Source organism: Grammomys surdaster, unplaced genomic scaffold (genome assembly GCF_004785775.1).
Source record: "Grammomys surdaster isolate TR1022 unplaced genomic scaffold, NIH_TR_1.0 64, whole genome shotgun sequence".
In the NCBI taxonomy this organism is placed as follows: domain Eukaryota; kingdom Metazoa; phylum Chordata; class Mammalia; order Rodentia; family Muridae; genus Grammomys; species Grammomys surdaster.
This window is the reverse complement of record NW_021604566.1, coordinates 10294903-10311641: the sequence shown is the minus strand read 5'-3', so window position 1 is coordinate 10311641 and position 16739 is coordinate 10294903. Positions and strand designations below refer to the sequence as shown.

Genomic DNA, 16739 nt, shown 5'->3' with positions numbered 1-16739 from the left:
TCTTTGTTCCTGATTTATTAATTTCAGCCCTGAGTTTATTTCCTGCCATCTACTCCTCTTGAGTGTGTTTGCTTCTTTTTGTTCTAGAGCTTTCAGATGTGCTTTTAAAGTGCTGGTATGAGATCTCACCAATTTCTTTATGAAAGCACATAGTGGTTTTCCTCTTAGCACCGCTTTCATTGAATCTCATAAGTTTGTATGTGTTGTGCCTTTATTTTTATTGAATTCTAGAAAGTCTTTAATTTCTTTATTTCTTCCCTGACCAAGTTATCATTGAGTAGAGAGTTGTTCAGTTTCCATGAATATGTGGGTTTTCTGTTGTTTTTGTTGTTACTGAAATCCAGAATTGTCCATGGTGATCTGATAGAATGCATGGAATTATTTCAATCTTCTTGTATCTGTTGAAACCTGTTTTGTGTCCAATTATAAGGTCAATTTTGGAGAAGGTTCCATGAGGTGCTAAGAAGGCATATTCTTTGAGTTTGGGTAAAATGTTCCGTAGATATGTTAGGTCCATTTGATTCATAATGTCTGTTAATTTCATTATTTCTTTGTATAGTTTTTGACTTGATGACTTGTTCTTTGTTGAGAGTGGGGTATTGAAGTCTCATGCTATTAATATGTGGGTTCAATGCATGATTTAAATTTTAGTAGTGTTTCTTTTATGAATGTGGCTGCCCTTGTGTTTGAGGTATAGGTATTTAGAATTGAGATGTCATTTTTGGTGGATTTGTCCTTTAATGAGTATGAAGTGTCCTTCCTTATATCTTTTGATCAATTTCAGTTGAAAGTTTATTTTATTAGATATTAGAATGGCTACTCCAGTTTGCTTGTTGGGACTGTTTTCTTGGAAAAACCTTTTTCCAGCCTTTTACTCTGAGGTAATGTTTATCATTGTTGCTGAGGTGTGTTTCTTGTATGTAGCAGAATGATGGATCCTGTTTTGGATTCGTTCTGTTAGCCTGCATCTTTTTATTGGGGGAATTGAGTTCATTGATGTTGAGAGATATTAATGACCAATGATTGTTAATTCCTGTTATTTTCATGTTGGTGGTGGTACTGTGTGTGTGTGTGTGTGTGTGTGTGTGTGTGGGCACGCGCGTGTGTGCGCGCACATGTGCTTCCCTTCTTTTGTTTATGCTGGTATGGTTACTTATATCCTGTATTTTGTTGGGTATAGTTAGCCTCCTCAGGTTGAAGTTATTCTAGTATCTTCTGTATCTCATTTGATTTGTGGATAGATATTGTTTAAATTTGGTTTGTCATAGAATATCTTGTTTTCTCCAACTATGGTGTATATTTTGGGTTCTATTTTTAAGGGGTGTGTGTGATTTCTGTCTTTTTGGGGGTGGAGAGAAACAAAGAACATAAAGTTGGGTTGGGTAAGGCAGTGAGGAGGATCTGGAAGGAATTGTAAGAGGAGAAAATAAGGCCAAAATATATTGCTGAAAAATTATTTTTTAAAAAGAGTCCCTTTGAGTGAGGACAAACTTTAAAGATTGTCCTAAAAAACTATCATAAATGGCTTCAAATTTAACTGGAACATATCTAGAAAAATTAAACACACACACACCTTTACTCCACCAGCAACTTATAGAGCTGAACAGCTGTGTTAGACACTAGCAAAGGAAAAAAGTCTTAACAAAATGACAAAAACAAACAAACAAACAAACGCAGAAAGAGACACTGCTAAAGAGCCCTATTAAACCTACTGTCATCCCAGGTGACCACGCACACACTCAGGGATGCACCCTCTGAGGAACAATGCTCCTGGCTTCATGTTGTAAGAGAAACAGGCTTCACAGAAACAGTCCAGTCAAGCCATTAAGTGAGTAAACAAACAGCAACAAAGATGAGTCCAGGGGAGGGGAGGAAGAGGGAGAGAGGGACAGATCCTGACAGCTTACATTACCTAAAATACCCAGTTTTCAACATCACAGTTTGGAACATGCAAAGAAACATGAAACTGCCGGGCGGTGGTGGCGCACGCCTTTAATCTCAGCACTCAGCACTTGGGAGGCAGAGGCAGGCGGATTTCTGAGTTCGAGGCCAGCCTGGTCTACAGAGTGAGTTCCAGAACAGCCAGAACTACACAGAGAAACCCTGTCTCAAAAAAAAAAAAAAAAAAAAGAAACATGAAACTGCACCAAATGCTGGCTGAAGATGACAGCCAGCAAGCTAGATGATGCTCAATTAGGGCACAGGTTTAACTAAATGCCTAGATAATTCTTGGCAGCATTTATTTGTGGACAGAAGAAAATAAAGAGATAATTTTAGCACTTATTTGGAAAAGCAAAGGAAGCAGTGTGCCTCTAATAATGTGTAAAAGGAGGAAGTGGGAGGGAACTGACCCAAGTGAAAGACAACTATCACCACACTGCCCCAAACCGGTATTAGCAAGGTGACCGACACACAAGTCAGCAACAGAGAACCCAGACTAAAGCCACGAAGTGCAAATCACAGTCAGCATATGAAACACACACAGACAGACAACCACAGGTAAAGGTGGGACAGGCAGTCTCAATCTAAGCCTCTCACTTTAATTATAAGTTATCTCAAAATGGACCTTAAGATTAAATGTAAAATTAGGAGCTAAGTCATAAGACACTTTAGATTTAGGACTAGGAAGTTTGCTACTACAAAACATCCACTAAGAACAAAAACTAGAACTTTTTACAAGTAGTTTTGTCCTGGGGGTGGGGGGTGCACAAAAAGAAAATGAAAATATAAATTGTAGATTGGGAGGTAATATTTGCAAACTATATATCCAGCCAAAAAGTTTGTATCAGTTTGTACATAATGAACCCCAACACCATGGTAGTAAAGGACAAGGAATCCAATTAAAAACGCCGAGCAGAGGATCCTTTTTCACAAAGAGGATATACGGCTGGCCCCTGAGTATAAGGGAAGATTCCTAGCATCATCAAATGTGAACATCATTAGTTATTAGAAAACTGTAAGCCTGAAAGCTCACTGAGATGCTACTGTATAGCTACGGAAATGGCGGCATAATAAGGGAACACAACGGCTAAACAAATGCTAGGGAGCATACACAAAAACTGGGCCACTCATACACTGGGAAGCATGAAAAACGGTTCTCGGCAAAACAGACTGAGAGGTTCTATGAAATTAAACATGCAGTTACCACACAATCTGATGATTGTACTTCCAGGTACCTAGCACACACAGCAAGAGATCACATTGCACACACATCTGCACATGAATGGCCTCTATATATCATTCATTCATACATACATACATACACACACACATATACAGACATATATGCACACATAGATACACATACAGACATAGATATAGATAGATACATACGATGCTCAGATTACAACTCTACTAAGAGAACTCAGGGTCCTTGCGGTACACCAACCAAGCACAGAACCGAGAGCTGACGCTGACTCGAGTAGAAAGACAGCTCCACTTCACCCTTAAAGTGACACAGGTCCAGGGAGAACAATGCAGATCACAATTCATGTGGGCAAGCAGTGGAGTATGCTTCCAACATTATACATTTTTAAAGAGCTGAGTAAATAGCTAGTAGAATGTTTGCTTTTTAAAAATCTTACTCAAGAGTGTGTGCAAGCCTGGCACAACCTGGACCCTGGGTGCAGGAGAGAAGGCGGCAAGTTTCTGCTGACACAGCTCAGCATGGTCTGCTACTTGAATCTCGCACACTCTGATCCTCTGAAGGCCTGGCTGCCCAGGACTGGAGCAGAGTGCCAAGCTGGGTAGTGATGGGGTAAATACACTTTAATTGTCTGTTTAGCTACAGAGGATGGAAAAGACGTCCTCTTTCTGGCTGTGGTAGGGCTAGAGAATCTACAAAGCAACAGATGTGTGCAAAGAAAGTTCCCATAAGGAGTGGGCTGGCCAGTCCAGCGCAGCCACTTGCTCACTCATCAAGGTTTCAGAATCCTGATCTCTCTCTGTACAAAGTCAGTCTGTAGACATTGTGAGGGTGGCTGGTTCTTCAAATACAGGTTAAGAAACAAATGAAAACAAGGAACCATGGATTGGATAAAGAAACCTTCAGAAACAGATCGAAATGGAAGCACATGGTCTTTGACATGTGTGAGCATAATGGAGAACGGAAAAGGGTATTCTCTCAACAAATGATGCTGGAAAAACCAGACACCCACTATATACAAAGAACAACTTAAATATATTAAAACATAACTGCGCAGACTATAAAACTCATAGAAGAAATACAGTGGTAAAATTTCATGATAGTGATCTTCGCAATGATTCATTAGGGGTGAAGCTAAAAGTATAGACAAAGGCAGAATAGATAAATAACTTTTTTTTTTTTTTTTTGGTTTTTCGAGACAGGGTTTCTCTGTATAGCCCGGGCTGTCCTGGAACTCACTCTGTAGACCAGGCTGGCCTCGAACTCAGAAATCCGCCTGCCTCTGCCTCCCGAGTGCTGGGATTAAAGGCGTGCGCCACCACCGCCCGGCGATAAATAACTTCTAAATGTATTATATTCCATTTATTTATTGTCTGTGCATGTGTGTAGAGATTAGAGGACCACTTGTGTAAGTCCTGTAAGAATACTCTCTTCCACCAACTATGTTCTGGAGATTAAACTCAGGTCACCTTGAGCAAGCACCTTCATCCCTTGAGTTACTTCACCAAATCCATAAATTGTTTCTTTCATACACCAAAGGAAAAAATCAATAGATTATAAATGAAAGTGTAAAAAAATGAAAGAAAATATTTGCAAACCAAGTATGTGAGATATGATCAATCTCTATAATGTATCAAGGACTCCTACAAGGGAGTGGGAGGGGTGGGCTCAGTGGTGCTGCTCTTCTGGAGGGCCTGGGTTCAGTTCCTAACACACAAAACAGTCTATAACTCTAGTTCCAAGAGATCTGATGCCCTTTTCTGGCTCATGAATGGCTACTGCAATCATGAGGTGCACAGACATATATGCAGTTAACACACCCATACACATGAAGTGAAATCTCAAGAAAGAGAACTCTAACAAGTTATTAGAAAAAAAAAACAAAAATAAAATTAAAAACTAAACAACAGTTTTGGATAGACATATCTGCACATAAGATATGCAAGAGATGCCTGAGGAGATGATCATCATCTGTAATCATTAGCAAAGTATGACCTGAAACCACGATGAGGCAGAGAGGCATGCAGAGATCGCTGTTACAAAAGCAAAACACTTAAACAACAAATACCCTAACCCAACAATAACAATGATACCAGAAGTACCAACTGTTGGCAAGCATGTGCAGTCATTTCAACAACGTGCACTACTGGTGACAATGCAAAGACACAATATCTCTGAGACATATTATGGAGATTTCTCAAAAAGTGAAAAATACACCTATAACTCCACCATTGAAAATAAAATCTAGAAGAGAGGCATAGTGTTATGTTCATCTGAAATTCTTTCTTTTTTTTCTTTTATTTTTCTGTCAAACATTAAATCCTGACCAATTTTCCCTCCTTCTCCTCCCTTTCCTTCCCCAGTCTCTCCCTACCTCCCCTCTCCACCAGACCCCTCCCTCTCCCTTCCCCTCAGAAATGAGTACACCTCCCAGAAACATCAAAGGAACACTGCATAACAAGCTACAATAAGATCATGACCTCAAGTATCTCCCTGGGAAGGGGAATAGAAAAGATTTCATGAGTGGACTAGGGACAGGTGGGGTTGGGAACAGGAGGGATCGGGTGCAGGGGTTGGGAAGGGCAGGAGGGAGAAAATACTGGGAGAAAAAAATGACTGGAATTGGAGGCATTTAGGGGGCAAGGTGGAAACCTAGCACAGTGGAAAGTTGATGGAATCTACTAGAGTAATCTTAGCAAAGACTCCTAATAACAGGAAGGGGATGCTGAACCAGGGGACCCTCTTCTGTAACCAACAAGGCCTCACGTGGAGTGACTGGGACACCAACCCAGACAAAAAACCTTCAACCTACATGTCCTGCCTTCAGAGTGTCCTGGAACTGAAACTTTGGAGAATTTTCATCAAAGAGACCAGAGAGACTTCACCCAGCAGTTGACGGGAGCAAATGCAGAGTCCCACCGAGGCAGGGAGGGAGGATCGAGGAGCCACAGTGGTCAGGGGACACCATGAAAACGTGAGAACACAGTCCAAAGGATCAACAGACTGGGACTCACAGGGGCTCACAGAGATCAGGGAGCCTGTAGGGGTCTGACCTAGGTCCCCTGCATATATGTTATGACTGAGTAGCTTTGTGTTCTTGTGGGACTCATGGTGGTGGGAGTTGGGGCTGTCTCTGACTCTTTTGCCTACTTGTGGGACCCTTTTTCTCCTGCTGGGCTGTCTCATCCAGCCTTGATGTGAAGTACTTTCTCTTAACAGTCAAGAAACACAAACAGTCAAGAAACATGCCCCTTGTGAGATAAAAGGATAAAGAAACTGAAATGTGTACCCGACAGAATACCTCTCAGCCACTGTTTTAAGGAAACACTGTCACATGTTATGAATGAAAACATTACATTAAGTAAGTAAGTAAGTCTGTCCCAGAAGCATAAATACTGCATGCTGCCACTACAGGAGTTACCTAAATCACACAACTCCATAGAAACACCGTAGAGCAGTGCTTGCTTGGAGCTAGGGAGAGGTAGTGAGGCAGTGCTGGTCAGCGGGAAGGAGTTCCAGTCACACAGAATGAAAAGCTTCTAAGAATCTGCTGTATGACAGTACATTTATCTTTAAGAATAATGTAGCATCCATTTTAAAAATCATTAAAATGGTAGATCCTCATGTATTTTACAATAAAAACACAGAATTATAACTTTTTTAAATGGTTAAGAACAAATCTGGAATCCAGTGATAGCACAAACTGTGACAGAGTCTAAGCAAGGACATTATTTGAGGTTTATGTGCTAGACTAGGGCCAATAATCTAAGTTTGAGTCAGGGCAGCATAAACTCTCTTTAAATCTGATATTTTCATCTGTAAAATGAACCAGGCTAGAAAAACCTGAATGTATTTCAGCTCTAATAGCCCATGAATCATCCTAACACAACCCAGAAATCTTGGAATAAAAAGTAGATTTGAACAGTGTTCTTAGGCCTAAAAGCCAGTTGAGTGTTTTTGAAAAGGGACTATTACTGATTTTTTTTTATAAATCTTAGAAAAATCAAGTAATGCTCTGTCTCACTGATGTAATAATAGTTAAACAAACACTTCATGTAGTTTCTCAGCCAGTTAGTGTTTTTACATGATCCACCCAAATATAAATGAGCTATTTGAAACAATAGTTTGGATATTTTCCATGTTATAAAACATTCTAAATGGTTTAAGGAAGATTCTGGTACATGATATATAAAACATTCTTTCAAAACATGACTACATAACTTCAGTGGAATTTTAAAAAGCTTTCCTGCTCTTTTTTGGATTTGTTTTGTTTTTGCTCCATTATCAGTAATGTAGTGTATCTAGAAATAGATATACCATCTGGTAGAAAATGCAAAGACTTTGAGATGAAAGGACACAATTTCAAGTCACCACTACTATCTCTGGAAACATTATAAAGTTACCAAGTCTCAGTTTTCCTGTTGGTACAATGAGAAGCAGCACTTATCCAAACCTTTCAAACTCAGGACTCCTGGTGTTGTCCTATTTGTATACACAAGGATGAAGTGGCTTCTTCTAGATGCCCTCCCTGTATGCCTATGATGGGTTTGCTCTGGACAAGACTTTCATTACTTCACTGAGTGACAGTGGTGAAGATAGAAACCCTTGTCTTTCTCATATTCTTGTGAAAATGATTTTAGCTTTTCTGTATTCAGTATGATTCAGGCTGTGGATGAGACAGTTAGCCCTTATTATGTTGAGATATTCCTTCTGTGCCCAATTTTTCAAAGTTTTCATCATAATGTTCATTTTTTTATATTTCTGGTTTTGATGATAAGATGATTATACAACTTTCAGTCACAAAATTAAGATATTTATTGATTTGCATATATTGAACCACTCTTCCATCTTTGGATGGATCCTACTTGATCACGGCTTATCTCCTTTTTTGTATGCTCTTGAACTCAATCAACCAATATGTTGATAATTTCTACATATATGTTGGAATATTGGTGTATTGTTTTTGTTTGTTGAGTTCATTAGTTTGTTATTAAGATAAAACAATCAGTTTGGAAAGATATCTCCCCTGTTTCAATTATTTTGGGATTGTCTAAGAAGAATTTAATGTTAGTCTTCTTTCTGTGTATGTTAAATATGACCACTGGTAAGGACAGACATACTCCTATTCCTCTCTTACTGTCTCTGATGGTGACATCCATGTCTGCTCCTCAGGCTCATCTTTGGGGTGTGGCAGTTCTCTGAACTGCTGAAGCCTGCATCTTTGGTTTTCTTCTCTTCTCTATTTGTGCTCTACTGCTGGGTTCTGTATGTGCACAGCGAGGTGCCCGCCCTCTGGTTTCTATATGTGCACGGCGAGGTGCCCGCTCTCTGGGTTCTATATGTGCACAGTGAGGCGCCCGCTCTCTGGTTTCCAATATAGGAGTCCCTTGAGTACTCAGTGCAGGGCTGATCTGGCAGGGCTGAGTTCTCTCTGACTTTGTTTCATCTTCACACCTTTGCCCCTGAAGGGTATATTTATTGGGTACAATGTTCATAGTTATCATTTTTTGTCTCTGGATTTTTTATTTCCTATTTCTTCTTGGCCTGCAGGTATGTGGTGTTTGTGGATTCTTTTGCAGGCCATCACGCTATCTCATATATCTCATGCCCCACACTGGTACAGGAACATGTGGTAGGCCACTTACCTCAACTAACATTGTAGAATGCTTTTCATAGTAACACCTGCTCTACTGGCAATGTGCCTAAGCTGCTGATGGACACGCTGCCTTGGCTTTGTTTCCTACCGGGTGTAAGGTCCATGTTGTTTCTTTAACTACAATCACCTGTGTCTGCTTCAGGAACTCACTCTTTCTTGTGTTTGCCCCAGCAAAACACCATCCAACACAACTGACTTTCAAAAGAACCCTTAAGTTTCCACTTCAAGTTCCTGCTCTGACTTCTCTCAATGATGGACTGTGACCAGGATGTGTGAAGCTTTCTAAATCAGGGTTGGTCACAATGATTTACAACAGCAAAAGAAACCTAACTACTGCTGAGATGGATCTGTCAATGTTTGCGGGGAGAATGTTAAAGTGTTTGGAACTTTAGAACAGAAAAGTCATTTGAGTGCTCAAAACTGAGTTTGGTGGGAGGTTGAAAGATAAAAGTGCTGAGAGAAATATAGATGATGAAGGCCTGGCTTGTAAAGTTTCAGCAGGAAGCAAAGCTCATCAATCAGGGCCACTCACATATTATATCTGATTTAAGAATCTGTGGTTTTGGGTTGACTGGGGCTGAAGAATCAGCTGTGATTAACAAGAAACCAACATTATTAAGGCAAAATCTCTGTCAATTATTTCCTTAGGGACGACAGGACACACAAGCTGTGGTCCAGCAAAGGACCAAGGGTGCATCTCAAATTGGAAGCAGAACTTGGTAATGTGTAAGAGTCTCACAGGTGGTACTGGGTTTAAAGCACAAAGGGGCCATGAAGAACAGCTGAGACTTGGCACTGTGTAGGCCCAAAAGACATGGATGGAGAACCAGCCTCAGTTGCTGTGGAGATCCCAGAATGATGGAGACGCCAGGACTGTGGAAGGAAACAGCAGTAGCTACAGTATAGAGCTAATTTGAGCCTATGAGATAAGCTTTGTGTGCCAGAATTGGAGAGGTGGAGCTCCCCAAGCCCTCTGGAGCCTAGAAGACCATGAATGGTTATCAGTCTTTGAATACTGGGCTTTTTACCTTGTCAAATTTTGGTTTTGCTTTGATCTGATTATAACTGTGCTGTGGGCAGGTGGTTCTGGATTCCATAAGGAAACTGGGCAGACACAGGAAAGCTACCCAGTAAGCTGTGTTTCTCCACTATTTCTGCTTCTGTTCCTACGGGTTCTGTTCTGTCCTGGCTTCCTTCAATGATGGATTATAATCTGTATGTTAAATAAACCCTTTCTTCCCCAAGTGGGCTTTTGTGAGTGTTTTTATCATAGCAAAGAAAATCAAACTATGACATGGGAATAGGGAAGTAATTCGAAGGAAGGGAGGGGCAATTTGATCAAAATGCATTAATACATCATATATGAAATGTCAAACAATAAACTTAAAAAAATAGTACTAGAAGTCTTAGTCAGACTTCAGTAAGGAAAGAAAAAGTAATGAAGCTAGAAAGGAAATGCAAAGTGCTGTACTTCTAAATAGTAAAACTTTACATTAAAAACAAAAACAGAAAACAGAAAGACTATGAAAAAGAAAGAGAAAAGCAGAGGTGCTAAGTACAGTGCACAGCGCATGAGAGGCTGGCAGTCTATCCAAAACGGATGCACCAGGATGGTGTGGCCTGCTGGCTTCAGAATGCACTGGGTTTAATGCAGCATGCATATGTCACAACTGATAAACAATGTTGGCAGCTCAATAAGCCAGTGGAAGGCCAGTCAGAACTTGATCCTGTCCAATAGGCCGTTCTGGGTCATCTCTGACAAGCTAAGAAGACCCACACACTTCACAGGAAACTTTAAAAGTTTTAACTTTTCGTTAAAAGGTTTAACGAAAATGCAATAAGATGCCTCAAAATCTTTTAGTTGGGTGGATTTGGCACATTCCAAAGAATATCTTTGAGCTTAGTCCAATTTTGAATTAAGCCAGACTTCACCTTTAAGAAGCAATGAACATGTTTTTAAGTAAAACTCTGTATTAATAAGAAACATGGATGTGAGTACAAAAAAGGTATTATCAACTGAACTCTAACTATTTCACAAAGCTTTCCATGAGCCATCAGTAGATCTTTAAAATGAGTCACTCAACTGTAAAACCCAGCTTTTTATGTGTTTGCCAAGCATAAAACTGCCCTATGCTGAATTTAACACAAATCTCACATTTCAGAGTAATGTGCTCCTGTTCTTCTGTTCTATCCTGTGTCATAATTATGACAGCGATTCAAAAGGTAAAAAGCACACTTAAAACAGTCTACCTTCTGATAAAGTTTAGTAAATGAAGAAAGCAAGCAACATACAAAAATTAGGTCCCTATTTTAAAGCTGCAGGCAATTAAGCCAAGAAAATAAGTTGAGGGACCAGACTATGTAATCCCAATCACTTGTACAATCATTTAAACTATTTCTCGGCTGTAATAGTTAGCAGTTTCTTATGACTGTGATCTTAAAAAAAGCCTTCAACCACAAAAAATTAAATGCACATGTACATTATCATTTTGTCTACTTGTAGTTTAGTGCTAGCGGTGTGCCCGATTAAAATGTCCTCTTTCCCATACTGCACTCCCTATTAATTCTAGTACATCTGCTTCCCAGTTCATTTTGTATTATTTTTCCAAATAATGATTCACTAGAAACTGAAACAATGAAGAGTTTGGGAAAGAAAATAGTGAAGAGGGCCCCTTAGTATTTTCACACAGCAACACTCCTGGTTTAGATGTTCTTCAGTGGTGCTAATCAATTTACTCTTCATAGTTAATATTCCAGTTTTACATACAGTATGCATAACAGTTTGCAAACACAGCATGCTTAAGGCTGGATGGCATATGTCAGTGAGACAGTCATCCCTAGCAGCCTGCCTCCTCATGACCCTCCAGAGATCCTGTTCACATCTGTTCCTGAAGAATGCTAACATGGGTAAAAATCACTTAGAGCAAGAACTTAAGTAGATGTTAATCAAAACATTACCATCAAAACTAAAATTAATTTTTAAGAACTGATTTCTTACCTGGGTGATGAATTCATGATATGCTTCCTGATATGCTTAAGTGGCTGTCACCTGGCTTTAGGACAATCATAGGTGCCAATGCTATGCCAAGCTGGGCTGCCTTCAATCACTACAGGTACTAGTCTGAGCTATCAGTGTTAAGGAGCCTTTAGGTAAAGGGTGAGAAATACTCATATCAAATCTCACTTTTAACTGTTATAAATCAAAGAAGATCCTAAAAATTCGCAGTTTAGCTTCAGAAAGGCTTCAAATACTTTAATCATTTTTTAGTTTTATGTGTAAAACATCGATATGCATCCTTAATACATTTCTGAGCACTGAAACTCACTGTCCTCTTGTGATAACTCTTCCTATATTTGCAAAGAATGTACACTAACCCTCAGCAAATAAAAAATAAATAAATAGAGCAGGAGCTGAAGTGAGGCTCAGTGGTTAAGAATACACGGTGTCTTGCCAACGATTCAAGTTAGGTTCCCGGCAACCACGTCAGTCAGTTTCCCTATAACTTCACTCCCGGTGAGCTGATGACCTATTCTGGCTTTCCCAGGCACCCGCACATGAGTGGCATTTTCTCACAGAAATGCACACATACACAGAAATCAAAAAATAAATAAAATAAACCCAACAAACATATACTTCTAAGGTCCAAAATATCAACTGAATGAACACAGCTTGCAGGTCATCTACAGTGTGCTCTCATATTTAAGGTGTCAGGTTAGTAACTGTATATGTCCCATATTCAAATACACTATGTTCACAGTCATTAAAAACTAACCAGTGACAGATAAAACTATCAAGAGTAACCCATATATTCTTTGGCCAGAATGTGCATACAAAAAAATCTGGTAAAATGTGTAAGAATGGAATTTCCAGTCAACATAAACAGCATTATATATCAGTTTTGCAATAAAGGGAGAAGGTATAGAAATGAACACTCATTACAAACTTACTAACAGACGCTACATGCTGAGTGCTTTACATAAAACCACAATCAATTTAGTGTTGCACACATTCTCTAACTAAGTAATTGCAAGCAAATATGTTCAAACACCAAAGGAATAAAGCAGAATTGGAGCATCCTGAACTGATACCACTTCTCCCAGACTACATGCTCAGCCCATGTATCACTCTGTGATGTACAGTCCAAGGACCTATCTGCCCATTCACTTAAATTGTTCTTAGAAAAGTAAGCAAGGGATACTGTCATCTCACTACAATATTGTTTGAAGGAGGTTATTTTTGATGGTTCAAGAGTTCAATTCTATGACCATGGTTTCAAAAGAATAATTTCTGATTTCCATATACTTACATCAAATGGTGAACTGCCAGTGGTAAAGACTAAACCCTTCCTTCATTATGACAATGTGCAGACTTAGGCTTTGCTAGTGTTTAAATGAAAGAGGGTTAGAAAGGAGATGAGACTGGCAATGCTTTGATTCACTGATTTACACTGAAAAAAATGGATGCCTTTCAGGTGGGAGGGATGTTTGGTTTTTGAGATGTTGGCAATCTAGCCTAGGACATGGCTCATGCTAGGCAAGCGCTCTTCCTCTGAGCAGTATTCTCATCATGTAATATAGAAGCAAAGTGTCTAGGGGCTGGAGAGATGGCTCAGTGGCTAAGAGCACTGGCTGCTCTTCCAGAGAACCATGGTTTGATTCTCAGCACACACTTGGTAGCTCACAACTCCTCATCTTGCCTCTGTGAACACCAAGAATACACATGGTATACAGACATATATGCAAGCAAACCCCCATACACATAAAATGAAAATAAATGTATGCACAATGAAAAAGTATTTGAGTCATAATCATTTTAAGTAAGTTGATTTTCAAGTGTCTATCAGGAAGAACAAAGTTATGAAATTTCTATTTACCTTCTAATACTCACTTAATAGCCTTAAAAATTCTAAGCATTCAACAAAATATAAAAATTATGTTACAATGTAAATAGCATAACTTGTAGTTATACTATAGGTAGTATAAATACAATATATAACTATATAGACATAATTATATATTATATACCATGTATGTGTGCCTGTGTGTGTGTGTATGTAAGTATATATAAATAGTATAAAAGAGGTTTGGGGCTATAACTGTGACAGAATACTTGTCCACTATGCACAAAGGCCTGGGCTCACAAAAGAAAAGTTCGTATTATAATTATATAAAAATTGTTTTATACTTAAGAATTTGGGACTATTAAAAAACTGAGAGATAACAGATTTTTAGACTTGTATTTTATTATTTATAGGAATGTTACTTAAATAAAAGAAGACAACTTTAAAAGTATTATTCTCATGTACATTAATGCTACTCATACTGTAGTGGCTTAAGGATTCAAGTGTTTATGTTTCAATTTTCCAGCTATTCACTAGTTTCAGTACAGCAAACATTGTTATTCCCATATTACCTCCACCATAATTAACACTGCATCCATGGCCTAGACAGAACCAGTCATGACCACTGATGACAACCAATTGCATATCACACAAAAAATAGAAACTTACTGTTATTCGTTGGTTCAGGAAACCCAGGCTTTGAACCACTCCATCCTTTGTTTTCCCCTGTCTGAAAGGTTAAATCAATTGTTACAATCTATAGAATCAGATGTATTGAAACAATGTTGACTGACCAATTTAGCAAAAGCAAAAATCTCCCCCATGGCTCTTGAGTGTATCCTCTCCATCTCTCCCCCAGAGTGAGGCTGCAGTAACCAGAGTTAACAGCACAGGTCCCCATTCCACATATGAGGCTATTCTACCTCTCTTGCTACCCTGAGTTCCTTCCATTTTAAGCATAAGCTTGTACATTTGCATGGCATCAAGAAAGACTGCCATATATAATATGTGTTATATAGAAAATGATCAGTAATTTTTACTCAAAAAGTAAAAGAATGTCTTCATGTACCCTAAAATCAAAATAAGAACAGAAATATTACTGTGTCCACTCTGGAAAAACCTTTTATTGGGTATCACCAAAATAGAATTGTACCAAATAATTAGCTAAGGAATTTTTTGTCTCTTTCACTATATATCTTAACGTGGCAAGGAAACATACTGGCAGAAGAAAAGTAAAACAAAAAAACCTAAGAATCATGAAACATGTTTGACACTGTTACCAAAACTGCAGCTTACCATGAACTACGAAGCATACCATAACTCTTCCATTAGCACTTCTATCCCCTTAGGACACAATTTCCTGTCTTCTTCACATTTACTCCCCGCCACCTCCCACCGAGAGATCACTGCTGTAAATCTTTGACTACAAAATTCTAATAATGACATTCTTTGCAAAACAGAAATGACTGTACAATAAAGCAGTCTAACAGTATTAACCACTAACAATTCTAACATTTAAAACAAGATGTATTTGGTAATGAGCTAATTGTTTTGTATGAATATAGGTAATCTCATTCATCCTCACAAAATCTAGTGTGGTATTGCTACCATTCTGCCTTCTAAAAATGCAGACCAGAGCGGTCTGAGGTCATGCACCTGATAGGCAGTTCTCCTGTGTCAAGAGATAGAAAATAATCATAGTTTAAGGGTTTTTTTTGTCTTTTTTCTTTTCTTTTTTTATTTTGCAGTTGTTTTTGTTTCATATTAGGTGAAATACCAGGTATTGAACCTTTGAATCCTAGGCCTTATGTCCAAGCTAGGCAAGCATTCTAACCACTGTACTACACCGATGGTCCACTAATAGCTTTTTATATAGAAAGCAGTTAGAATCCAATGAGAAAGGACTATAGATGTGATGAATAAGTGTAAACTGAACAACTAAGAAGGAAAGAACAGCAGGATGAAGAGCAGAGATTAAAACAAGAATAGCCTGGGCTGGAGAAAAGGCTCGGTGGCTACTGATACCTGCTGCTTTCCCAGAAGACGAAGTCATCAAAGGGCCAGCACCTAGTACTGCACAAGGCCCTGCACTCCTCATCTGACCTTTCTTCACTGTGAGACAACCACCTGGACGCCAAAGTCCTTCTCTGGCTCCTGGTTGTGCTGGTGTTCTTTCCTTCTGTATCCACCATGCAAATCTTACAAAGTCTTACATGAATCTTACCAAACACACACACAAAATAGTCATGGAGTGCCCCTTCCTCTCTTTATGTCTAACACTGGTTTCTTTGATCAGATGCTCATCTGAACAACTCTCCTTGCCTCCTGATTGCCCTCTCTACTGTCAGCCTCTCAGCTCAAATCCATTCTGCACACTTCTGAATTACTTTTTATGAACACAACTAGATAAAGTTTAAGCCTTAAATGAACAATTCTTTAAGCCCTTTACTTTGTATTAAAACAGTGACACCCAACCTCCCTCTCTCTTTGTAATATGATCAGAACATCTCACTCCCAACACTTAATGGCTGAGTTCCTTAAGAATAAAGACTAGGTTTCAGTCCACTTGTGTCTGGCATTTAGTGGGTGTGAGTGTGATGGTTAATTTCATATGTCACATTGTATGAGCCAGAGTATTTGGTAAAACATTAATCAGGATCTTTCTGAGGAAATTTGAGGTGATATGGTCATTTAAATTGGTAGACTTTAGGTAACACATATTACCCTTCACAATATGGAGGACAACATGCAATCAATTGACGATGTCAACAACAACAACAAGGTTGATTTCCCTGAGGAAGGAATTCTCTAGCAGACTGTCTATGGGGTAGAAGTGGAACTGCTTCCTGAGTCTTCAGACTACTGGGCCTTCCCACAGACTGCAGACTATGCAAGCCTTCACAATCATGTAGGCCATTATTTGTATATTCTGTGTACATTTAAGAATGTGCAAATGCATGCACAAAAAAGTGTCCATGTGCACACATCCTGTTGGTCTGTTTCTCTGGAGAAGACTTGATAATTCAGTAGGTATGAAAAAGAAAGAGAGAAAGAAAGAAAGAAAGAAAGAAAGAAAGAAAGAAAGAAAGAAAGAAAG

General features: G+C 39.0%; 1 protein-coding gene across 5 annotated transcripts in view; it reads right to left on the bottom strand.

The window, feature by feature from the left end:
• Stau2 (staufen double-stranded RNA binding protein 2) overlaps nucleotides 1-16739 on the bottom strand; it is a 254960-nt gene that overhangs the window by 116338 nt on the left and 121883 nt on the right. For all 5 annotated transcript variants that reach the window (XM_028769084.1, XM_028769096.1, XM_028769073.1 and 2 more), the window contains one exon: nucleotides 14312-14372. In XM_028769084.1, coding sequence (XP_028624917.1) covers nucleotides 14312-14372 — 61 coding nt within the window. The remainder of the gene's footprint in view (nucleotides 1-14311; nucleotides 14373-16739) is intronic.